At 37.0% G+C, this 26,793-nt stretch overlaps 1 protein-coding gene across 6 annotated transcripts in view; it reads right to left on the bottom strand.

The window, feature by feature from the left end:
• The window catches only part of CCDC18 (coiled-coil domain containing 18), a 109,953-nt gene that overhangs the window by 34,134 nt on the left and 49,026 nt on the right, over positions 1–26,793 (bottom strand). For 5 of the 6 annotated variants that reach the window (XM_073008570.1, XM_073008571.1, XM_073008569.1 and 2 more), the window contains exons 18-23: positions 23,480–23,647; positions 19,671–19,813; positions 17,615–17,778; positions 17,188–17,401; positions 7,728–7,827; positions 7,053–7,169 (exon numbers count right to left, since the gene is read on the bottom strand). In XM_073008570.1, the coding sequence (XP_072864671.1) occupies positions 7,053–7,169; positions 7,728–7,827; positions 17,188–17,401; positions 17,615–17,778; positions 19,671–19,813; positions 23,480–23,647 (906 nt within the window). The remainder of the gene's footprint in view (positions 1–7,052; positions 7,170–7,727; positions 7,828–17,187; positions 17,402–17,614; positions 17,779–19,670; positions 19,814–23,479; positions 23,648–26,793) is intronic. The other variant, XM_073008572.1, reaches the window with a different exon arrangement.

The following is a 26,793-nucleotide window of genomic DNA, read 5'->3' on the forward strand; positions in this document are numbered from 1 at the left end:
GGACACAAATAAATGGAAGAACATACCATGCTCATGGATAGGAAGAATCAATATTGTGAAAATGGCCATACTGCCCAAGGTAATTTATAGATTCAATGCCATCCCCATCAAGCTACCAGTGACTTTCTTCACAGAATTGGAAAAAACTACTTTAAAGTTCATATGGAACCAAAAAAGAGCCCGCATTGCCAAGACAATCCTAAGTCAAAAGAACAAAGCTGGAGGCATCACACTACCTGACTTCAAACTATATTACAAGGCTACAGTAACCAAAACAGCATGGTACTGGTACCAAAACAGACATATAGACCAATGGAACAGAACAGAGTCCTCAGAAATAATACCACACATCTACAGCCATCTGATCTTTGACAAACCTGAGAGAAACAAGAAATGGGGAAAGGATTCCCTATTTAATAAATGGTGCTGGGAAAATTGGCTAGCCATAAGCAGAAAGCTGAAACTGAATCCTTTCCTTACTCCTTATACGAAAATTAATTCAAGATGGATTAGACACTTAAATGTTAGACCTAAAACCATAAAAACCCTAGAAGAAAACCTAGGTAATACTATTCAGGACATAGGCATGGGCAAGGACTTCATGTCTAAAACACCAAAAGCAACGGCAACAAAAGCCAAAATTGACAAATGGGATCTCATTAAACTAAAGAGCTTCTGCACAGCAAAAGAAACTACCATCACAGTGAACAGGCAACCTACAGAATGGGAGAAAATTTTTGCAATCTACTCATCTGACAAAGGGCTAATATCCAGAACCTACAAAGAACTCAAACAAATTTACAAGAAAAAAACACCCCATCAAAAAGTGGGCAAGGGATATGAACAGACATTTCTCAAAAGAAGACATGCATACAGCCAACAGACACATGAAAAAATGCTCATCATCACTGGCCATCAGAGAAATGCAAATCAAAACCACAATGAGATACCATCTCACACCAGTTAGAATGGCAATCATTAAAAAGTCAGGAAACAACAGGTGATGGAGAGTATGTGGAGAAATAGGAACACTTTTATACTGTTGGTGGGACTGTAAACTAGTTCAACCATTATGGAAAACAGTATGGTGATTCCTCAAGGATCTAGAACTAGAAGTACCATATGATCCAGCCATCCCATTACTGGTTATATACCCAAAGGATTATAAATCATGCTGCTATAAAGACACATGCACACGTATGTTCATTGTGGCACTATTCACAATAGCAAAGACTTGGAATCAACCCAAATGTCCATCAGTGACAGACTGGATTAAGAAAATGTGGCACATATACACCATAGAATACTATGCAGCCATAAAAAAGGATGAGTTTGTATCCTTTGTAGGGACATGGATATAGCTGGAAACCATCATTCTCAGCAAAGTATTGCAAGAACAGAAAACCAAACACCGCATGTTCTTACTCATAGGTGGGAACTGAACAATGAGATCACTTGGACTTGGGAAGGGGAACATCACACACCGGGGCCTATTATGGGGAGGGGGGAGGGGGGAGGGATGGCATTGGGAGTTATACCTGATGTAAATGATGAGTTGATGGGTGCTGACGAGTTGATGGGTGCAGCACACCAACATGGCACAAGTATACATATGTAACAAACCTGCACGTTATGCACATGTACCCTAGAACTTAAAGTATAATAATAAAAAAAAAAGTATATAATCCTAGCTGAGGATGGTGGCTCACACCTGTAATCCCAGATACTCAGTAGGCTGAGAGGATCACTTGAGCCCAGGAGTTTGAGACCAGACTGAGTCACATAGTGAAACTCCATCCCCCCAAAAAAATATTTTTTTTAATTAGCCAGGTGTGGTGGCATGCACCTGTAATCTTAGCTACTCATAAGGCGGAAGTGGGAGGATTCTTTGAGCCCAGGTGGTAAACGCGACACTGAGCTATGATTGTGCCACTGCACTCCACCTCTGGGTAACAGAGACCCCATGTAAGTTAATTAGACAGATAGATAAAGATAGATAGATAGATAGATAGATAGATAGATAGATCGATAGATAGACAGACAGACAGACTAGACAGTGAGAGGAGGAAAAATGGAATAAAAAGGAATAAACAAAGCTTATGGGATCTTTGGGACAACATCAAAAAAGCAAATATTTGAATTACTGGAGTTAAAGAGGGAACTGAGAAAGACAAAGGGGTAGAAAGTTTTTATAAGGAAACAACAGAAAAATTTCCAAACCTGAGGAAAGATATAAATATGCAGGTATAAAGAGGTCAAAGATCGCTAATCAGATTCAACCCAAATAATAACACCCTAAGACATATTATAATGAAACTCTCAAAGATCAAAGACAAAGACAGGATCCTGAAAGCAGTGAGAGAAAAGAAGCAAATAATATATAAGGAAGATCCAATATGCCTGGTAGCAGACTCCTCGGCAGAAATCTTACAGACCAGGAGGGAGTAAGATGACATACTCAGTGTTGAACAAAAAAACCCTGCCAATCATGAATACTGTGCCAAGCAGAGTTATCCTTCAGAAATGAAGAAGAGACACTTTCCTAAACAAAAGCTGAGGAAATTTATCACTACTAGACCTGTCCTACAAGAAATGCTAAAGGAAATACTTCAAACTTAAGCAAAACAGCCACTAATGTGACTGTTATACCAACACTGAAATCATGGTGTGTAAACCACTTATATCTTTAGTAAGAAGACTAAAAGGCAAAATTATTAAAAATAATTACAACAATTTATTCAGAGATAGACAATATAAAAATTTAATTGGAACACCAAAAATTCAAAATGTGAAGGAGAAGGAGATTAAATTACACAGGTTTTTAATTTTTTTGTTGTTTCTGCTACTATCACAGTTAAGTTGATACCAGTTTTTAATAACTTGTTATAACAATAGGATGTTTTGTATAAGTCTCACCACAAAGCAAAAACCTGTGAGAGATACACTAAAAATAAACAGCAACCAATTAATCATACTACCAGAAAAAAATCATTTAACCACAATGAAAGACAGTAAATGGGAAAGAAAGGGAGGAGTTGCAAAACAACTGAAAAACAAGTAACAGAAAGGCACAGATCCTTACCTATCAATAATAACATTGAATGTAACTGGACTAAATTTTCCATTTAAAACACATAGAGTGGGTGAACGGATTAAAAAAGAAATCCAACTATATGCTTCCTAAAAGAAATTCACTTCATAAGACACACATAGACTGAAAGTAAAAGAATGTAAAAAAATATTCCATTTAAATGGAAATCAAAAAAGAGCAGAAATAGCTATACTTAGACAAAACAGACCACAGATCAAAGACAGTAAAAAGAGACAAAGAAGGCCAGTATAAAATAATAAATGTGTCACGTTAGCAAGAGGATATAAAAATTATAAATATCTATGCACCCAGGCAAATAAAGCTCCCGAGTATATAAAGCAAACATTAATAGATCTAAAGGGACAAATAGGTGGTTGCAATAAAACAATAGACAGGGACTTCAATACCCCACTCTCGGTAATGGACAGATTGTCCAGATTGAAAAAATCAACAAAGAAACATCAGAGTTCAACTACAAACTAGGCCAAAGAGGCATTTTGTAACTGACATTTACAGAATATTTCATCCACTGTTGCTGAATACATATTCTTTCTTTTCTCTCTTTTCTTTTCTTTTCTTTTTTTTTTTGCCCAGGCTGGAGTGCAGTGGCACAATCATAGCTCACCGCAGCCTCGACCTCCTATAGTCCCAAGTAGCTGGGACTACAAGTGCACATCATCATACCTAGCTAATTTTTTTCACTTTTTGTAGAGACAGGGTCCCACTATGTTGCCCAGGCTCACATTCTTATCTGCACATGGAATATTACCCAGAATACATAAATAGGTTAGGCCACAAAATAAGTCTCATCAAATTTTAAAAGGTAGAAATCCTATCAAGTATATTATCTAACCACTATGGAATAAAAATAGAAATCAATAATAAGAAGAACTTCAGAAATTATACAAATACATAAAATGTAAACAACATGCTCCTGAATGAACAAAGGGTAAGTGAAGAAATTTAAAAAAAAATGTTAGTGTCTTGAAACAAATAAAAATGGATATACCAAACCTATGGGCTACTGTGAATGCAGTACAAAGAGGAAAGTTTATAGCAATAACTGCTTACATCAAAAAAAATACAAAAATTTCAAACAAACAATGCACCTAAAGGTGCATATTAAAATTAAGAGCATTATTGAAAATATTATTGGACATATTACTGAAAATGATGCTTTTAGAATTGCACTGAGAATATATTCGATAGGATTTCTACCTTTAAAATTTTGATGAGACTTATTTTGTGGCCTAACATATTATATATTTTGGATAATACATAATACATTTATGTATTCTGGATAATTCCATGTGCTGATAAGAATGTGAGCCTGAGCAACATAGGGGCAACATAGCCTGTCTCTACAAAAGGTAAGTTCAAGTTGGTCTTGAACTGCCTTTTCCACACTGGAATAGCAACAGCCAAACCCAATATTATTAGAGGGAAAGCAATAATAAAGATCAGAGCAAAAATAAATGAAATTGAGACTACAAAACAATACAGAGGATAAATGAAACAAAGAGTTGATTTCTTGAAAAGATAAACAAAATTAACGAACACCTTTAGATGACTGAGAGAGAATCCAAATAAATAAAATGAGATAAAAAAGGAAACATTACAACTCATACCACAGAAATACAAAGGATCACTACAGACTATTATGAACAACTACACACCAACAAATTGGAAAACCTAGAAGAAATGGATAAATTCCTGGGCCCACACAAGCTACTGAGACTGAACCATGAAGAAACAGAAAACTTGAATAGAACAATAATAAGCAATGAGATAAAAGCAGTAATAAAAAGTCACCCATCAAAGAAAAGCCCAGGACCTGATAGATTCACTGCTGAATTCTACCAAACATTTAAAGAAAAACTAACCAATTCTACTCAAAGTATTTCAAAAAACTGAAGAAGAGGGAATGCTTTTTTTTTTTTTTTTTTTTTTTTGAGACAGGTTTTCACTCTGTCGCCCAGGCTGGGGTACAGTTGTGCACTCATGGCTCAATGCAGACTCTACTTCCCAGGCTCAAGCAATCCTTCCACTTCAGCCTCTTGAGTAGCTGGGACTACAGGCACATGCCATCACACTTGGCTAATTTTTGTATTTTCTGTAGAGATGGGGTCTCACCAGGTTGTCTAGGCTGGTCTTGAACTGAGCTCAGGCAATCTGCCCACCTTGACCTCCCAAAGTGCTGGGATTTACAGGCAGGCACCACCATGCCTGGCCCACTTCTAAACTCATTCTACAAGGCCACCATTACGCCGATACCAAAACCAGACAAGGACATAACAGAAACAGAAAACAACAGGCCAATATCGCTGATGAACACAGATGCAGAATCCACAACAAAATACCATCAAACTGAATTCAAAAACATTTTTAAAAGATCGTTCACCATAACCAAGTGGAATTCATCCCAGCGATGCCAAGACGGTTCAACATGCACAAATCATTAAACATGATACATTATATCAACAGAATCAAGGACAAAAACCATATAATAATTTCATATTAAAATTAAAAACATTATTGAAAAGCATCAGATAAAATCCAACATATTTTCATGATAAAAGCTCTCAACAAATTGGGTATAGAAGGAAAATAACAGGCTGGGCACAGTGGCTCACGCCTGTAATCCCAGCATTTTGGGAGGCCAGGGCGTGTTAAATCATGAGGTCAGGAGTTCAAGACCAGCCTGGCCAAGATGGTGAAACCCCGTCTCTACTACAAATACAAAAATTAGCCGAGCGTGGTGGTGGGCACCTGTAATCCCAGCTACTGGGGAGGCTGAGGCAGAGAACTGCTTGAACCCAGGAGGCGGAGGTTGCAGTGAGCTGAGATCAAGCCACTGCACTCCAGCCTGGGTGACAGAGCAAGACTCCGTCTCAAAAAAAAAAAAAAAAAAAAAAGAAAGAAAAAAAGAAGGAAAATAACACAGTAAAGATCATTTACAACAAACCCATAGTTAATATCATAGGAATAGGGAAAAACTGAAAGTCCTTCCACTAAGATATAGAACAAGACAAGTATGCCCACTTTCACCACTATTATTCAGTATAATACTAGGAGTCCTGACTAGAGCAACTAGACAAGAGGAAGAAAGGGCATCCAAATTGGAAAGAGAGAAGTTAAATTATCCTTGTTTGCAGAGGATATAATCTTATATTTGGAAAAACCTGAAAACTCCCCCAAAAAACTATTAGAACTGATAAACAGGGCTGGCATGGTGTCTCATGCCTGTAATCCCAGCACTTTGGGAAGCGAGGGGGGCAAATCGCTTGAGCCCAGGAGTTTGAGACCTACCTAGGCAACATGGCAAAACCCCATTTCTACAAAAAATTAAAAAATTAGCCAAGCATGGTGGTGCACGCCTGTAGTCCCAGCTACTTCGGAGACTGAGGTGGAGGGATCACTTGAGCTTGGGATGTTGAGGCGGCAGTGAGCTATGATCATGACACTGCACTCCAGCCCACATGACAGAGTGAGATCTTGTCTCAAAACAGAAACAAAAACAAAAAAAGAACTGATAAATTCAGTCAAGTTGAAAGACACGAAATTAACATACAAAAATCAGTAGCATTTCTGTACACTAAAAGCAATCAATCTGAAAAAGAAATCAAGAAGGCAATCCTATAAAGCAGCTACAAAAAGTTAAAGTATCTAGGAAGAAATTTAATCAAGAAGTGAAAGATCCACAGAGTGTGGTAGCTCACGCCTGTAATCCCAAAGCTTTGGGGAGACCAAGGCAAGAGGATTGTTTGAGCCCAGGAACTCAAGGCTGCAGTGAGGTATGATCAGATGCACTGCACTCCAGCCTGGGCTACAGAGCGAGACTCCGCCTCAAAAAAACAAACAAACAATCAAACAAAACACCCACTATGTGAAGGGGTGTTTTCAGTTACAGTTTAAATTTTTAAAAAAATAATTTAAAATATGTAATTTTAAAATAATTTACCTGTTTGTTACATTCTTTAAGTTCCAATTCTGATTTCTCCAGGGTACCTTCTAATTTAATTATTTTTTGTTCCATTTCTCCTCTGTGTTCACGAATAGTCATATCCAAATGTGTAACCTAAAAAATAACCTTAAATTGTTCAATTTTATTCTGATACAAAAACTTATATGCTTAGAATAGGCTTTGTAATTGTTTATTGCAAGTATAACAAGTATAAACTCATTTCAAATTATTTTTAAATGGGAAAAATAATCATTGTTTACTAATACTGGTTCATGAGCCTCATATACATTTTTTTTTAACAATACACACTGACATTCAATCCATATACATTATAGAAACAATAAAATATAGTTGTGTTCATAAATGACAAATAATTCAGACTTCATTTTATGCTGGATAAAAAGTGCTAAATAATGCCTTCCAAATATTTTTGTTCCTCCAACACTTAGCTGCTTCTGATATAGGGTAATATAAGAGATCAAAAGGTTCAGATACTAAGCTAATCTTCATTTTCAAAATCTACTTGCTAGAAAAATATCAAGATAGAGATTACATATCTCTATGCTATATGCTAAAAAAATGCCCATTTTACCAAAAATTGATGACCTCTCAAATCCTGTGGACTGTGTCATAACAGAAAACTTCACTAAAATATAATCAAGAAAAATCAACCTGAGCTGCTCTTTGCTTTAGTTCCCAATTTCTCTCCTTAAGTGCCTGATCCATTTCAAGGAGCTCCTGCTTTTTGTCTTCAATCTCCATCTTGCATTCTCTACAACGTATCAAAGGAAAAAGATCAAAACAGATAGTAGGAATATTATAATTTTAAAAAGTTAGGTCAACCAGGTTACCTCTTCTATAAATTCAAAGCAAAATAATATATGCAATCAAGTCAGATTGAAAGGGTCAAATTAAAGGAATAATAGATAAAGAAAAAGATTGACATCAATACAATTAATTTAATAAAGGGTATTCTAAAAGGGTAAAAGTTAACTCACACTGTGGTATTACAGATAATTTAAGCTAATTGTTAAAGCACTCCCAGGACTCCCAGATTGAACGATAATAATTTTTAAAAATACATATCCACATTTTTTCATACACAGATCAAGCGAGTGTTTCAAAGTCTTTTACATATAACAGCTGTGACTTTATTACAATTGAATGAGGCATTTAACCATAGTATTTCTCATGAGGATGTTACTCAAAATGATGCCTTACATATAAAAAAGCACTTAAATCTAATATTAACATATTACAAATTCTAAGCCCTCTTAAACCCTAATTTATGTATGACCTTATATTATAAAATGCTTAATACTGACACAATTTTAAGGCTTTTACCAAAGTGAAGCCTGTGATCAGAGAATAATTTGAAACTCTAAGTTCTGATAAGACAAAGGCTGAAAATGTTGATCTTGAAAATCTTCATGATTTTTCAGTCTGAAACATGAAACAGTACTGATAAGGGTACTAATTTTTTTTTTAAATTTATTTATTATTATTATACTTTAAGTTGTAGGGTACATGTGCATAACGTGCAGGTTTGTTACATATGTATACTTGTGCCATGTTGGTGTGCTGCACCCATCAACTCGTCATTTACATCAGGTATAACTCCCAATGCAATCCCTCCCCACTCCCCCCTACCCATGATAGGCCCCGGTGTGTGATGTTCCCCTTCCCGAGTCCAACTGATCTCATTGTTCAGTTCCCACCTATGAATGAGAACATGCGGTTTTGGTTTTCTGTTCTTGTGATAGTTTGCTAAGAATGATGGTTTCCAGCTGCATCCATGTCCCTACAAAGGACACAAACTCATCCTTTTTTATGGCTGCATAGTATTCCATGGTGTATATGTGCCACATTTTCTTAATCCAATCTGTCACTGATGGACATTTGGGTTGATTCCAAGTCTTTGCTATTGTGAATAGTGCTGCGATAAACATACGTGTGCATGTGTCTTTATAGCAGCATAATTTATAATCCTTTGGGTATATACCCAGTAATGGGATGGCTGGGTCATATGGTACATCTAGTTCTAGGTCCTTGAGGAATCGCCATACTGTTTTCCATAATGGTTGAACTAGTTTACAATCCCACCAACAGTGTAAAAGTGTTCCTATTTCTCCACATCCTCTCCAGCACCTGTTGTTTCCTGACTTTTTAATGATTGCCATTCTAACTGGTGTGAGATGGTATCTCATTGTGGTTTTGATTTGCATTTCTCTGATGGCCAGTGATGATGAGCATTTTTTCATGTGTCTGTTGGCTGTATGAATGTCTTCTTTTGAGAAATGTCTGTTCATATCCTTTGCCCACTTTTTGATGGGGTTGTTTGTTTTTTTCTTGTAAATTTGTTTGAGTTCTTTGTAGGTTCTGGATATTAGCCCTTTGTCAGATGAGTAGATTGCAAAAATTTTCTCCCATTCTGTAGGTTGCCTGTTCACTGTGATGGTAGTTTCTTTTGCTGTGCAGAAGCTCTTTAGTTTAATGAGATCCCATTTGTCAATTCTGGCTTTTGCTGCTGTTGCTTTTGGTGTTTTAGACATGAAGTCTTTGCCCATGCCTATGTCCTGAATGGTACTACCTAGGTTTAGAAAGCAGGAAAGATCTAAAATTGACACTCTAACATCGCAATTAAAAGAACTAGAGAAGCAAGAGCAAACACATTCGAAAGCTAGCAGAAGGCAAGAAATAACTAAGATCAGAGCAGAACTGAAGGAGATAGAGACACAAAAAACCCTCCAAAAAATCAACGAATCCAGGAGTTGGTTTTTTGAAAAGATCAACAAAATTGACAGACCACTAGCAAGACTAATAAAGAAGAAAAGAGAGAAGAATCAAATCAATGCAATTAAAAATGATAAAGGGGATATCACCACCGACCCCACAGAAATACAAACTACCATCAGAGAATACTATAAACACCTCTACGCAAATAAACTGGAAAATCTAGAAGAAATGGATAATTTCCTGGACACTTACACTCTTCCAAGACTAAACCAGAAAGAAGTTGAATCCCTGAATAGACCAATAGCAGGCTCTGAAATTGAGGCAATAATTAATAGCCTACCAACCAAAAAAAGTCCAGGACCAGATGGATTCACAGCTGAATTCTACCAGAGGTACAAGGAGGAGCTGGTACCATTCCTTCTGAAACTATTCCAATCAATAGAAAAAGAGGGAATCCTCCCTAACTCATTTTATGAGGCCAACATCATCCTGATACCAAAGCCTGGCAGAGACACAACAAAAAAAGAGAATTTTAGACCAATATCCCTGATGAACATCGATGCAAAAATCCTCAATAAAATACTGGCAAACCGGATTCAGCAACACATCAAAAAGCTTATCCACCATGATCAAGTGGGCTTCATCCCTGGGATGCAAGGCTGGTTCAACATTCGCAAATCAATAAACATAATCCAGCATATAAACAGAAGCAAAGACAAGAACCACATCATTATCTCAATAGATGCAGAAAAGGCTTTTGACAAAATTCAACAGCCCTTCATGCTAAAAACGCTCAATAAATTCGGTATTGATGGAACGTACCTCAAAATAATAAGAGCTATTTATGACAAACCCACAGCCAATATCAACTGAATGGGCAAAAACTGGAAAAATTCCCTTTGAAAACTGGCACAAGACAGGGATGCCCTCTCTCACCACTCCTATTCAACATAGTGTTGGAAGTTCTGGCTAGGGCAATCAGGCAAGAGAAAGAAATCAAGGGGATTCAGTTAGGAAAAGAAGAAGTCAAATTGTCCCTCTTTGCAGATGACATGATTGTTTATTTAGAAAACCCCATTGTCTCAGCCCAAAATCTCCTTAAGCTGATAAGCAACTTCAGCAAAGTCTCAGGATACAAAATTAATGTGCAAAAATCACAAGCATTCTTATACACCAGTAACAGACAAACAGAGAGCCAAATCAGGAATGAACTTCCATTCACAATTGCTTCAAAGAGAATAAAATACCTAGGAATCCAACTTACAAGGGATGTAAAGGACCTCTTCAAGGAGAACTACAAACCACTGCTCAGTGAAATCAAAGAGGACACAAACAAATGGAAGAACATACCATGCTCATGGATAGGAAGAATCAATATTGTGAAAATGGCCATACTGCCCAAGGTAATTTATAGATTCAATGCCATTCCCATCAAGCTACCAATGAGCTTCTTCACAGAATTGGAAAAAACTGCTTTAAAGTTCATATGGAACCAAAAAGGAGCCCGCATCTCCAAGACAATCCTAAGTCAAAAGAACAAAGCTGGAGGCATCACGCTACCTGACTTCAAACTATACTACAAGGCTACAGTAACCAAAACAGCATGGTACTGGTACCAAAACAGACATATAGACCAATGGAACAGAACAGAGTCCTCAGAAATAATACCACACATCTACAGCCATCTGATCTTTGACAAACCTGAGAGAAACAAGAAATGGGGAAAGGATTCCCTATTTAATAAATGGTGCTGGGATAGTTGGCTAGCCATAAGTAGAAAGCTGAAACTGGATCCTTTCCTTACTCCTTATACGAAAATTAATTCAAGATGGATTAGAGACTTAAATGTTAGACCTAATATCATAAAAATCCTAAAGGGTACTAATTTTTAAAAGAAAATTTTGAACTTCTTTAATGAGTTGTTTTTAATATTCTTCTAAAAATCTCAAGAGGTATAACACAAGGCTAAAACTAATATTCTAAAAATAGTATGAAATTAAAGAAAACTCTAATTTCTATCTATGCAAATAGTGGAGCTTCCACGATTCATCTGTTAGCTAGAACTTAAGATTTCACTGTTTACATCTTTCATGTTTTCATTTACTTATTGATTTTGCAAATATTTACTGGATGTTTCCCATATGCCAGGGTTCTAAGTGCTGTGGATTTAATAGTAAAAAAGATAAATGTTTCTGATCTGAGTTTACATTCTAATAGGTCCAGGAGAAAAGACAGACTATAAATACCTAAGTAAGAAAAATATAATATTAAGTGCTATATTAGAGCATTAATTGTGTGATGAAGTAGTGACTGGGTGGCTACTTTAGAGTGAGTAGTCAGAGAAGGCTTCTCTCTGAAGTAATGAGAAAGACAACAAGAAGCTGACCATATAACTGTTATTCCAGTAAAAAGAAACAGCTATGGCCAAGATTCCATGGTAGAAGCAAACTTGGTAAGTGTAAAGTATGAGAAAAATGTCAGGAGCAAGGAGAGTTGTATGAAATGAGGCCAGAGAAGTAGACAGGAACCAGACCACATAGGGCTTTGTATTCCAAGATAAGGAACTTGGATTTTTTTAACTGTGGTAAAATTCATGTAACATAAAAGTTACCATTTTAACCATTTTAAAGTGCACAGTTCAGAAGCATTAAGTATATTCATAATGTTACGTAACCATCACCACTATCTATGTCCAGTATTTTTCCATTGGTCCCCCACAAAGAACTTCATACTCATTAGCATTTATTTTCCATTCTCCCTTCCCCTAGTCCCTGGCAATCACTAATCTTTCTTTCCCTATGAATTTGCCAATTCTCAATATTTCATATAAATGGAATTATGCATCATGTGTCTGGCTCCTTTCACTTAGCATAATGTTTTCAAAGTTCATGCACTTTGTACCATGTATCAGTATTTTATTCCTTTTTATGACTGAATAATATTCTTTGTATGGATACACTATATGATATGGTTTGGCTGTGTTCCCACCAAATCTCATCTTGAATTCCACATGTTTAGGAGAGACCCAGTGGGAGGTAACTGAATCAGGGGGCAGGTCTTTCTCGTGTTATTCTCGTGACAGTGAATAAGTCTCATAAGATCTGATGGTTTTAAAAATGGGAGGTTCCTAGCACAAGTTCTCTTGTCTGCTACCATGTGAGATGTGCCTTTCACCTTCCACCATGATTGTGAGGCCTCCCCAGCCACGTAGAACTGTGAGTCCATTAAACCTCTTTCTTTTGTTAATCGCCCAGTCTCAGGTATGTCTTTTTCAGCAGCGTGAAAACTCACTAATACAGTAAATTGGTACCAGTAAAGTGGGGCACTACTATAGATATGGAAGTGACTTTGGAACTGGGTAACAGGTAAGGGTTGGAACAATTTGGTGGGCTCAGAATAATACAGGAAAATGTGGGAAAGTTTGGAACTTCCTAGAAACTTGTTCAATGGTTTTGACCAAAATGCTGATAGCAATATGGACAATGAAGTCCAGAATGAGGTGGTCTTGGAGAGAAATAAGGAACTTGTTGAGAATTGGAGCAAAGGTGACTCTTAAGTTTTAGCAAAGAGACTGGTGGCATTTTGCCCCTGCCCTAGAGATTTGTGGAATTTTGAACTTCAGAGAGATGATTTAGGGTATCTGGTGGAAGAAATTTCTAAGCAACAAAGCACCCAAGAGGTCACCTGAGTGTGATAGAAAAGAAAATCCCATTTTCTGAGGAGAAATTCAAGCTGGCTACAGAAATTTGCATAAGTAACAAGGAGACGAATGTTAATCCCCAAGACAATGGGGAAAATGTCTCCAGGGCATGTCAGAGGTCTTTGCAGCAGCCTCTCCCATCACAGGCCTGGAGGCCTAGGAGGAAACAACGGTTTCATGGGTGGGATCCAGGGTCACTGTGCTGTGTGCAGCCTAGGGACTTGGTGCCCTGCATCTCAGCCACCCTAGCTGTGGCTGAAAAAGGCCAACACGGAGCATGGGCCTTGGCTTCAGAGGGTGTGAGCCCCATGCCTTGGCAGCTTCTACCCAATGTTGAACCTGTGAGAACACAGAAGTCATGAATTAAGGTTTGGGAACCTCTACCTAGATTTCAGAGGATGTATGGAAAGGCCTGGTTGTCCAGGCAGAAGTTTGCTGCTGAGGCAGGGCCCTCATGGAGAGCCTCTGCTAGGGAAGTGCAGAAGAGAAATGTAGGGTGGGCACCCCCATACAGAGTCCCCCACTGGGGCGCTGCCTGGTGGAGCTGTGAGAAGAGGGAGGGCCACCATCCTCCAGAACCCCAGAATAACAGATGCACTGACAGCTTGCACTGTGCGCCTGGAAAGGCCACAGACACTCAATGCCAGTCCATGAAAGCAGCCAGGAGAAAGGCTGTAGCCTACAAAGCTACAGGGGTGGAACTGCCCAAGACCATGGGAACCTACCTCTTGCATCAGTGTGACCTGGATGTGAGACATGGAGTCAAAAGAGATCATTTTGGAGCTTTAAGATGTGACTGCCCTGCTGAATTTTGGACTAGCATGGGGCCTGTAGCCCCTTTGTTTTGGCCAATTTCTACCATTTGGAATGGGTGTATTTACCCAATGTCTGTGCCCCAACTGTATCTAGGAAGAAAGTAACTTGCTTTTGATTTTACAGGCTCATAGGCAGAAGGGATTTGCCTTGTCTCAGATGAGACTTTGGACTTTTGAGTTAATGCTCAAATGAATTAAGACTTTGAGAGACTGTTGGAAAGGCATGATTTGTTTTAAAATGTGAGGACATGAGATTTGGGAGGAGCTGAGGTGGAATGATATAGTTTGGCTGTGTCCCCACCTAAATCTCATCTTGAATTCCCACGTGTTGTGGGAGAGACCCAGTGGGAGGTAACTGAATCGTGGGGGCAGGTCTTTCCCATGCTGTTCTCATGAGAGTGAATAAGTCTCACAAGATCTGATGGTTTTATAAAGGGGAGTTTCCCTGCACAAGCTCTCTTCTCTTGTCTGCCACCATATGAGATGTGTCTTTCACCTTCCACCATGATTGTGAGGCCTCCCCAGCCATGTGGAACTGTAAGTCCACTAAACTTTTCTTTTGTAAATTGCCCAGTCTTGGGTATGTCTTTATCAGCAGCATGAAAACAGACTAAGACACTATATTTTGTTTATCCATTTATCTGATGATGAACATTTGGACTGTTTTCACTTTTTGGCTTACTTTGTAAACAATTTTTGCTTAGATACCTGTTTTCAACCCTTTTGAGTACAAAACTAGGAATAGAATTACTGGGTCATGTGGTAACTCTACATTCAACTTACCGAGGAAAGCTAAAGTGTTTTCTACAGTGGCTGTACCATTTTAGATTCTCACCAGCAATGAATGAGGGTTCCATTTTTTTTCTGCACTTGCTGACACTTGTTCTTTTCTATTTTTTGTTTTTTTAAAAATGACCATCCTTAGTGGGTATGAAGTGATATATATCAATGTAGTTTTTATTTTCATCTGTGAAGGAGTTTGGATTTTATTCTGAAGGTTTTAGAAAGCCATTAGAAGGTTTAAGTAGTTAAGCAATACGATCTAATTTACTTTTTTTTTTTTTTGAGATGGAGTCTCGCTCTGTCACCCAGGCTAGAGTAGATCTTAGCTCAATCTTGGCTCACTGCAACCTCCACCTCCAGGTTCAAGCAATTCTCCTGCCTCAGCCTCCTAAGTAGCTAAGACTACATGCGCCTGCCACCACAATTGGCTAATTTTTGTATTTTTAGTAGAGACAGGGCTTCACCATATTGGCCAGGCTGGTTTTGAACTCCTGACCTTGTGATCTGCCTGTCTTGGCCTCCCAAAGTGCTGAGATTACAGGCGTGAGCCACCGTGCCTGGCCTAATTTATGTTTTAAATAATAAACTTAAATCTGTTTTTGGAAAATGGATTGTTGGGAGGGGGGTCAAGATTGTAAGCAGACAGCCCAGTTAGGAAGCCACAGCAACAGACCAGGTAAGAGATGATGCTTTGTGCTAAGGATAACAGAAAAGAGGCCAGGAAATCAATGGATTTAATAATATGTTTTGGGGCTGGGTGCAGTGGCTCATGCCTGTAATCCCAGCACTTTGGGAGGCCCAGGTGGATGGATCACCTGAGGTCAGGAGTTCAAGAACAGTCTGGCTAACACAGCGAAACCCTGCCTCTATCAACAATTCAAAAATTAGCCGAGCGTGGTGGCAGGTGCCTGTAATCCCAGTTACTGGCTGAGGCAGGATAATTTCTTGAATGGGAGGCGAAGGCTGCAGTGAGCTGAGATCATGCCACTGCACTCCAACCTGGGCAAGACTGTCTGAAAAAAAAAAAGAGTATGTTTTGGAAATAAAGTTGACATGGCTTGCTAATACACTGGATGAAAAAAGGGATAGAAAGAGAGAACAAGAAAAATCTTACATATCTGTAGTTTGAGCAACTGTATGATACTGAGTTAGGGGAAGGGTAGGGTTATGAGGAAATATATGAGTCCTATTTTGGCCAAGTCTGAGATGTCTCTTAGAAATATCCAAATGGAGATAACAACTCAGTAGTTGGATATTGACTCTGGAGTTACAGGAAAAGGTCAATACTGGAGAAACAGGTTTGGAAGTGTCTGACGCATAGTATTTAAAGCTACATGAAATTTACCAAGGATGAGTTTGTGGATACAGAAGAGGAGGCCCTACACTGAATTCTGTGGTACAATATCTAAGTTTCTGGGTTATCTTGTTGCTCTTTATCCTGTTCTTTTATTTCACATTTTACATCCTAATTTGCAATTCTCTTTTCCTTTTCTGAATCTATTTCCCATACTTTGGCTCTAATCTGGCTGTCCACCTCCACTCACTATACATGTGTGTCAGCATAGCAGTTTATGTTATACTGCTAATCTAAGATCCCAGACTTTAGAGTTGGATAGACTTGTGTTTAACTCCCTTCTCTAGACTCTACTACTGGTATGACTTAGGGCATTTTATTTTTCTCAAGGCCTCAGGTTTCTCAACTATTAAAAAGGTGATATATGTTTCTAATAGGTGTGTTGTAAGGAAATGAGTGAGATCATATGTGAAGTCCCTGGTATAGTCCTGTCATAAAATAAGGACTTAATACAAAGAACAATATTATCGTTATTAATATCCTCCTGCTGTTAGCCACTGCTATATGCTTGCCCAATCATTTTTTACCACTAGGGCCAGTATAAAATGGTCTAAAGACTGAGGATGAAAGTTTTGGTGGCCAACAACAGCTAAATTAGTTAGATAAGGCATGGGATAGGCTGGCTGGGATGAGCCAAAGTGAGCCAAAGGCAGTTGAGAAATATAGACATCTAGAATGCAACAACACATTTTATTGTATTATCCAAGGACTTACAATTGTGATATCATTTCTTATTTAACTCACCTAAGTTCAGCTGTGAGATCCTTTATAGTAGTGTATTTTTCCTCTAATGATAACTGAGCCTTCTGTAGTACATCTCTCAATTCCTGGAGTTGTCTTAAAGTACTTTTTAATTCTCCATGAGCATTTTGTAGTTCAGTCTCAAGTGCTTCCCGTTTTTGCAAGGCTTCTGTTAGTTCAGTTTCAGTACTGTGCTGTAACTTTTCTAACTCCTTTACTATTAAGAGGAGAGAATAATGTTATAACTATATATAAACCATTTCTTATTATAAACTTTGTATATAATTAAGAATATTCCATTTTATTCATCTGTGAGAGGCAAAATACCACTTATCGTCCCTTCCAGCCCCACCATCTCAAATTCTCACACTATTTCACTTCGTTAAATACAAATACATAGACAGCTAAACTAATCTAACCACTTGCTTACCAGCATTTGTTTTCTTTTCTAGCTCTGTCTTTGTCTGATCTAAGATCATATCTAATTGAGAGAGGTGCATTGCTTTATTTTCTCCATCTCGTTTGAGGTGCATTATTTCCTTTTCCATTTTAGACAGCTCTTCTTTGTACTGATCCATCTCAAGCTTTACTTGCCTAATTAAAAACAAATAATAAAACAGGTAATTTAGAAACTTAACCAACTAACTTGTCTCTAACTTAAAAAAGCCTGCAAATTATATAAGGACAAATATCAGCAAAATATCTAGTCAGAATTTTAAATCACCTGTTTTTAAAAATTCTCCAACTAAAAACTATCCCTTTACATATTACATACCACTAAATACAACTTTACTACTACCTGGTAATATTTAACAAGCCTAGCATTCTTTTCACTCTAACTACATTTAACTTTAGCTTTGCATGTATTGAAAATATCCAAGGACCTCATTCATCTATAATTTTTGTTATTAGCAACAAAGAAAATAAACAAGTCAAACAATCAAATTATTCATCATAAAAACCATACTACTCACTGGAGAGCCAAGTCAGTTGTTTTTACTCAGTTTTATTATTAGTTCTATCCTTTTTTTAGCTTTAAAAGGGACTAGAGATTCCTAGACTAGTGCAACTTCCCTGCTTTACAGAGGAGGAAACTGAAGACTAGGTGAGTTGTCTGAGATGTAATACATCTAGCTGTTAATAGTGATAGGGCCAAGTTTACTAACTTGGTCAGTCCTGAGCTTATTCTAATATGGCAGCTCCTCTACAGACAAATCAACATACTAAGAGCCAGTTTTATGTCCCTTTGTTGGTAATTCTAAAGTGATATTCACTAATTAAACAATTGTTAATGTTACCCTCAATGGTAGGAAGAGTTCATGTTCCTTTGTGTCCACACTGTTTCTGTTGTTTAATCTTTGAAATTTCTAAATTGAGTTTGCGAGTAGGAGCATTTCGCTTCTAAATAAAACTTCAATAAATTTGGATGTGTTCAAGAGTTTTTTAATCGGAAGTCCTTAAGTTTTTTAAACTTAAGGAAAACTATAAAACCCCTGAAGCAGTATGTAAAATTATACATGTATAATGTACATGTGTATAACTATGTATAGAAGACAAGCTAAAGTTTTTTACCAGATCCTCAAATATGTCCACAGACCAACTAACTTAAGAACTACTAGATTAGATGAGTGCTCATGACACTTTTACATTTCTAAAATCCCAAGTAAACAATTTTTAGCTTGACCAATTAGCTCTAATATTGAAGTAGATATAAAACAGATAATTAGAAAAGCACAAAGGAACCCTGTCAATAGAGGAGAGTGAACCTGGGGACTTGTGGTTTTAGTTCCGGTGCATAAGTTCACTCTTGACTCCTGCTGGTAGAAGGGTGAGCTGATTATATTATAAATTATGTCAATTCTCCCAACAAAGTAGATCTGAAGAGGCTGGGTACTGCTTTCAGCTCATGGGTTCCTTTCTTGACCAATTAAATACTGATGCCTGGGACCAGCCTAGCAAAATTAAATCAGAATCTTTAGGTTTTATTTAATCTAAAGGTGGGACCCAGGCATCAGTGTTTTTTTTACAAGCTCTTGAGGTGATTTTAATAATCACTCAAGGCTGAGAACCACTTTTATATTGTCACTTTTCCTCTATATAATTGGATCGCCTGAAAGTTTCCTCTATGTGAGTACATTTACATTTTTGCCTACAACTTTTAATGTTATTCACAATTAACAGTTGCTGAGTGCCTATGAGGTATAAGGAATTGTGTCAATTGTTGTGTAAGACCCTAAAATAAACCAGATATGATCCTTGTCTTAAGAAACTTATAATATAGTAGGAAGGTTAAAAATATTAAACTATAATACAGAAAAAGGCATAATGAAAGATATGAAGGAAATACAAACAAAATGCAACAGGAACACAGACTATGGAGACATTAATTCCTCAAGCAAATGCTCCACTGAACATTATCTGATTTTGAAACTCAGATACCACTGATATTGAAGTAGGAAGGTAAATAAAACATATTCACATTTTACCTGGCAGTGCTAGTAAGCTCAATCACTTTTTGCCTTTTCAAATCTGCTTCATGTGCAGCTGATTCACATTTCTCCTCCATTTTTCTCAACTTTTCAGCTGAACTTTCCCTTTGTTTTTGAAGTTCTTGTTCTAGTTTTGACACCTTGTAAAGCAGTTTTCAATAAACGTTTTAAATTCAGAAGAAAAATACTTTTATAAATATGTAACCTAGCTTATCAGTTTCAAGACGTATCATAAAAATCAACATATAGACCAAGAAGTAATGTTTGGAAAATATAAAAAGCAAGGCTTACTTTCTAATAATAAAGATACTTCATATATGCATATATTACTATTTAGGGAAGTGGCCACATCATATTCACTAAAGTGTTATAATAATTGAACAAAATGATAGCAAATGTTCTCCTTTTCATTGTCCCCATTTGAAATGTCCTTTCTTCTCTTACCAACCTGCTCCTTTCTTTTCTTCACGAATTGGCTCATTCAATAGATTCCTAGATTGCCACATGACCTCAAATGCTAACTTGCATTTGCTCCCATTTTAACTTGAATTTGTTCCTATTCATTTTTCCTCTATTCTACTATAATAAAGGAGATATTCTTCCTCCTATATAAGTCAAAATGCTTCATAGGTGTTCTGGATTCAATTCCTATTAATTTTTTCAGGAACTTCATACTACTATCTCCTCTTTCCAATATCTTCAATCTCTCTACGGTTTTTTTAATAGTAGCATTTAAACATGTTAAATATTTTCCCACTGTAAAAAGCTTTTCTTCAGACCTTGACCTTCCTCTATCTACCACCCTTTATTTCCTCCCATGTATAGCCCAACTTCTCAAAGTTTTCTGTGTGTTGTATCACTGTCTCACTTCTCATTCATTCTTCAACCCATAGCCAGAGGCCGTTCCACAGAAATAGGGATTACAACACCAGTGACTTCCAAGTTGCTAATTTCAATGGACATTTCCCAACCCTCATTTTACTTGACATTGATTCCAGCAGGCTATGACAGCAACATTCATTCCTTCCTTAATGAAATATTTACTTTGGTTTCCATGTATCACATCCCTCAGGGATCTGTCCAAGTCAATCTTCTTGCTTCTCATTCTATATTCTCTCCCTAGGTAATTTCAGTCACTCCATGTCTTCATGAATATTTATATGACTGTGGTCTCAAAGTTAACCTCTCAATTCTGACCTGAATGTCCCCCCTGTTCTTCTAAAATCTCTCACTGAAGAACTAAATATAGATTATAAACCATTAATATCTTGCCAGGTGTGGTGGTTCATGCCTCCAATCCCAGCACTTTGGGAGGCCAAGGAGGGTGGATTACTTAAGCCCAAGAGTTCGAGACCAGCCTGGGCAACATGGTGATACTCTCTACCAAAAAAAAAAAAGAAAAACCACACACACACACACACACACACATACACACACACACAAAATTAGCTGGGCATGGTGGTAGGACTCGGAAGGCAGAAGTGGGAAAATCACCTGAGCCCAGGGAAATTGAGGCTGCACTGTGCCGTGATCATGTCACTGCACTCCAGCCTGGATGACAAAGTAAGACCCTGTCTCAAACAAAACAAAACAAGAAAACCCCATTAATATCCACCCCTCCACCTCAAGTTCCAAGAAGAAAATTAAAACAGTACCCAAGTAAAAAGGGAAAGGAACCAAAGAAAATCCACCCACTCAATTCTTAATTAAATAAAGAAATCTAAAGATGCAAAATGGAACCTATGCATAGTGTAATATGGATGAAAGGCAGAAAAGGAACACCTAGTCAAAAATTTACTCCAAATACTGAAGAAATTTTTAGACATAAACTTCTGTAGACCTCAATGAAGCTAATGAGAACACAAAATCTTTTAAAACAAGATCACAAAGAAATAAAATCACCGAATAAAAAATACAAATGAGGCTGGGCACAGTGGCTCACGCCTGTAATCCCAGCACTTTGGGAGGCTGAGGCAGGTGAATCACGAGATCAAGACATCGAGACCATCCTGGCCAACATGGTGAAACCCCGTCTCTACTTAAAAAACAAAAATTAGCTGGGCGTGGTGGTGCGAGCCTACAGTCCCAGATACTCGGGAGGCTGAGGCAGGAGAATTGCTTGTACCTGGGAGGCAGAGGCTGCAGTGAGCCAAGATCATGCCACTGCACTCCAGCCTGGTGACAGAGCGAGACTCCGTCTCAAAAAAAGAAAAAAAGAAAAGAAAAGAAAAGAAACAAATGAACTAGTAACAAAAAAACAAAAACAAAAAACAGAAGAAAACCATACAACCATTATAGAAGTGAGTTAGGAACAAGAATCATAATCAATCCTGCAAGAACCAGAGTCAATGACAAAGGATGTAGGTAGTGGGAATCAAACATAGATGAGAAGAAGAAATGCTTCAGGATGAAGCTGTATAGTAGGCATAGCAAGCAGTAGGTCTAAATTTTAACAAAAGGGATGGAGAGTCACAGGAAGATGTGTCTTAAAAAAAAATACAGAGGCTGGGAGCAGTGGCTCACACCTGTAATCCCAGCACTTTGGGAGGCCCAAGCGGGTAGATCACCTGAGCTGGGAGTTTGAGACGAGTCTGACCAACATGGAGAAACCCTGTCTTTACCAAAAATACAAAATTAGCCAGGTGTGGTGGTGCATGCCTGTAATCCCAGATACTCAGGTCACTGAGGCGGGAGAATCCCTTGAACCCGGGAGGCGGAGGTTGCAGTAAGCCGAGATCGCGCCATTGCACTCCAGCCTGGGTGACAAGAGTAAAACCGCGTCTCAAAAAAAAAAAAAAAAAAACAGAATACCTGCCTGATGTGTTTAAATGTAGTGAAAGGAAGATTCTTTAGTTCCACTGGACAGGCTGAGGATGACTTCAGAACAAGTAGATAAAAGACCAAAAAAATGACCAAAAAAAAAGGAAAATACAGTAAGATTACAGGGGACAATCATTTTCTAATTTATACATTACTGTAAATTTGATTTCTTTTGAAAGAAAAAACAAAAATGTAAAATATCTAAAGAATTCAGATAAATTCAGTAATGAATTAAAGGAAAAAGATTAGATTCTAGTATAAAATTCTCCAGAATTCTTACATTCAAGTAATAATTTTTAATTTTAGAACTTTCAGGGGTGTTTTCCCTTGGGATTTTTCTTTTAGTGCACTGCTTTGCCATTTCTTTAAGGAATATCACACACTATGTCCTGATCCAAAAAGGAAAAATTATAGGCATTCAGATTAGGTACACGAAGACAGATTGAATAAAGAAACATGAATTATAAATTGTATGGAATGGCAAACATATAATCATAGTATAAGAGATGGAGGTCAGATTACATAGGAATAGAAATTTATTTTACAATATCAGTATTGAGTATTTCTTATAATGCAAAATCTTTGAGGTTAAACAGCAATTTTTTTTTTTTGAGGCAGAGTCTCACTGTCGTCCAGGCTGGAGTGCAGTGGCACAATCGCAGCTCACCGCAACCTCTGCCTCTTGGGTTCAAGTGATTCTTGTGTCTCAGCCTCCTGAGTAGCTGGGGTTACAGGCATGTGCCACAAAGCCTGGCTAAGTTTTGTAATTTTAGTAGAGACGAGGTTGGGCCATGTTGGCCAGGCTGGTCTCGAACTCCTGACCTCAGGTGATCCGCCTGCCTCAGCCTCCCAAAGTGCTGGAATTATGGGCATGAACCACAGCATCTGGCCAAACAGCAGTTTAAAAAACTAACCAAAAATGTATTCATGATTTTAAAAATTTCTATTTCATACAAATGAAACAATCTTGGGCTAATAATATATACCTGTTTTTCAAGTTTAGTTTGAGTATCTTCCAGCTCTCCATTTCTAATTGTCTCTTGTTGTAACATTTGCTGCTGTTGCTGAAGAGTATGCTGTAGAATAATGTTTTGCTCAGAAGTCTCTTGAAGACTGTGATTTTTTATATTTAGCTCTTTCTGTAAACAATATACCTGGCAAATATATATATATCTCAATACAATGCAGTGTTTCAAATAAAAGGCAATAAAACATCAAAGTTGTCCTCCTTATTAGATAACCATCCACCTGTCATGTGGGACAACTGTATTCATGTCTATAGTTTGTCACTGGAAGGGCAGTCTTCATTTTTCTGATGGGGAGATGTATTGGAAGGGCCTGCTTATAGGATTGCTCTTGGTTAGTGTCTGGAAATGTGGCTTTAAAAATGTTCCTAAGTGATGAGGTTGTTTTGCCTGGCTGGGGCACTGAAACATGCCTTCCTTTAGAATTCTGGAATTTTTGATACTTGTAGGCTGGTCATCGTTCCCGTGTGACAAACCCCAATAAAAACCCTGAACTTTGAGTCATAAATAGGCTTCCCTAGGCAGAAACAGATGTTGCCACATTTCACTGCTATAAAAAGGAGCATGTTCTGTTTGACCTCTCCCAGAAGGAGAGCCATGGTTTTATCTGCACTTCACCTGATTCTTTCACCCTTACTAATAATAAACTATAGCCATAAAAGCTCTATATAATGTTTGGTGCTATTTATTGTTACTGTTGCTATTATTGCTGTTGTTTATACAATAATATCCCAGCAAAACACTGCTGAATATTTATGCTACAAAAAAACACATAAAGGAATGACAATAACAACTAAGAAATTTGACTAATTACTCTAAATATTTAGGACTTGAATAGATGGTCTCCAAAACTGCTTTAAGATACTTTTATCCAAGAGCATCTATTAAGAAGAAAAATAAATGCCCTTTGTCCTAGTAAAAATTCTAAAAATATGCCAGCAGAACTTATTTTTAAAATACTATCAACAATGAAACATAATTTAAAATATATTTTATAATATTCTTCATCTTCTACCAAAGTGAATGGAAGAATAAGTGATGATTGTCAATGTGATTAAAAATGACACAACCATTTCAAATAATTAAAAAGACAGCTAACACATAAAAATTTATAAAGTTAAAAAATCACATTTCATTAATATAATTTTGAAAAATATACATGCAAATAGAAAAATGAAAACTGAAGTATTAGAGAATGGGCTGTAGGTAAATGTTCTTTAAGTTTTCTTGTTGTTGCTTATGTAATAAATTTTTTAAATGAAGGAAAATAAAACCATTCCTTTAAAGCAAAGAATCTTTCCAGTAAATATCATCCCAAAAGGAATTTTAAACTCCTTATAGTAAATTGTGGAAGAGAATCATGACTTGCTTCTTTTTTCTAACTATCCAGCAGGTGAACATTAAGGCCTTCAGGGCCGAATATTCTTTGCTCATTATGAGAAGCTCCTAGATTTCAGATTCCTTCATTATATGATGATGTTGTAAACTGGAAGTAACCCTGGATATCATAGACAACTAATTGATCTCTAATCCTGTTATTATAATCCCTTTTCATGCAAATCTGTTTTGTTTAATTCTGTCTGCATGAAAATAATTTAGTGTAAATATGTGTCAGTATCACCTGTTTTGTTTTCTCTCTTAGCTCCTGACAAAACCTGCAGATCACACTTCTGCATTGGTTTATTTTATATAGAACTGACTCGCTTGCAAGACAGGCTTAAATACTGTTTTTTTCTTTATTGGAACATCCTGTCTCATACTTACCTATTCAGAGAAAAAAATGGACAAAATATTAAAATAAGACAAAACAAGAAAAAAATAAGATCTAACCAAAACACAAAGCCTTACCACATAATAACAACAAAATTTTATTTCAGTAATCCAGTCACTGACATTTCAATTACATATATTAAAATATCTAATATTAGTTATCACAAATATTTACAAAATATAACCTATATCTATCAAACTTATACTGACATTTCATTGTACCGACCTTTAACTTCCAGTTGGCTTTAGTTTTTTTGTTTGTTTGTTTGTTTTTTGAGACGTAGTCTCGCTTTGCTGCCCAGGCTGGAGTGCAGTGGTGCGATCTCAGCTCACTGCAAGATCCGCCTCTCGGGTTCACGCCATTCTCCTGCCTCAGCCTCCCGAGTAGCTGGGCCTACAGGAGCCAGCCACCACGCCCGACTAATATTTTTTTTTTCTATTTTTAGTAGAGATGGGGTTTACTGTGTTAGATCTCCTGACCTCGTGATCTGCCCGCCTCGGCCTCCCAAAGTGCTGGGATTACAGGCGTGAGCCACCGAGCCCAGTCAGTTGGCTTCAGTTTAAAAGTAAATATAGAATGAATTGTTTTTACGTTGTATTTTCTACTAATGTATTATTCCCAGAGTACTTAATATTTTATAATTGAAGTAAATAAGAAAGTAGAATTTAAATGATAAAATCTACCTTACACTTAACTTTATCTAGTATTACTATGTACCCAAAGCAGAAACAGTCTCATAATTGTTGCTTAAAAATAAAATATAACGCAGAAACATATGATGCCAACTTCTCAAAATCTATATCCATCTATTTAAATGAAGATATTAATGAAATGACTGATTTTATTGAATAAAATCTTCATGCAGAAAACATTTAGGCTTATTCATAATTTTATGCAAAATAAAATTTTTTTACTTTCTTTTATTATGTTGACAATGTAATTTTGCATGAACGCATAACTTTATTATTTTAAAAGCATTGTTAAAAACATTTTAATATGAAGTTAAATATCTTCCAAAAATTCAGAACCCCAAAGTATTATTTTCATCATAATCATATTTATTTCAACATCCAGAAAAGAATACGTGGCTGAGGCAAAAGCGCAGAGGAATATACATTAGCTTTTTGCAATGGGTAATCAACATGTAGTTTTTTACAAGTGGCTAAATTTCTACCAATATGCCCTAGAGCCACTTAATTATTCAGCGAGTTATATGATTGGGGCATATTCCCTGATTTAAAAGATAAGAACATCTTTATACTATCACCTATTATTAACAGAATGGATGCACCATTACTCAAATCAGGTTTTCTAAAATGCAGCTATATATGATGAAAACTTCACAACTCTGCTGTTACAAGGTGTTAATTATATTAACCAACACTAGAAAGAATTTTCTCTGTAAGACATAATTTGCTGTAAAGGTAAATAAGTCAACAGTTAGCACTTGGATTCTTCTCCATGTTTTTATCAATACACATGAGCACGTGACAGATGAACTTTT

This window comes from Chlorocebus sabaeus, chromosome 20, assembly GCF_047675955.1.
Source record: "Chlorocebus sabaeus isolate Y175 chromosome 20, mChlSab1.0.hap1, whole genome shotgun sequence".
Lineage (NCBI taxonomy): Eukaryota > Metazoa > Chordata > Mammalia > Primates > Cercopithecidae > Chlorocebus > Chlorocebus sabaeus.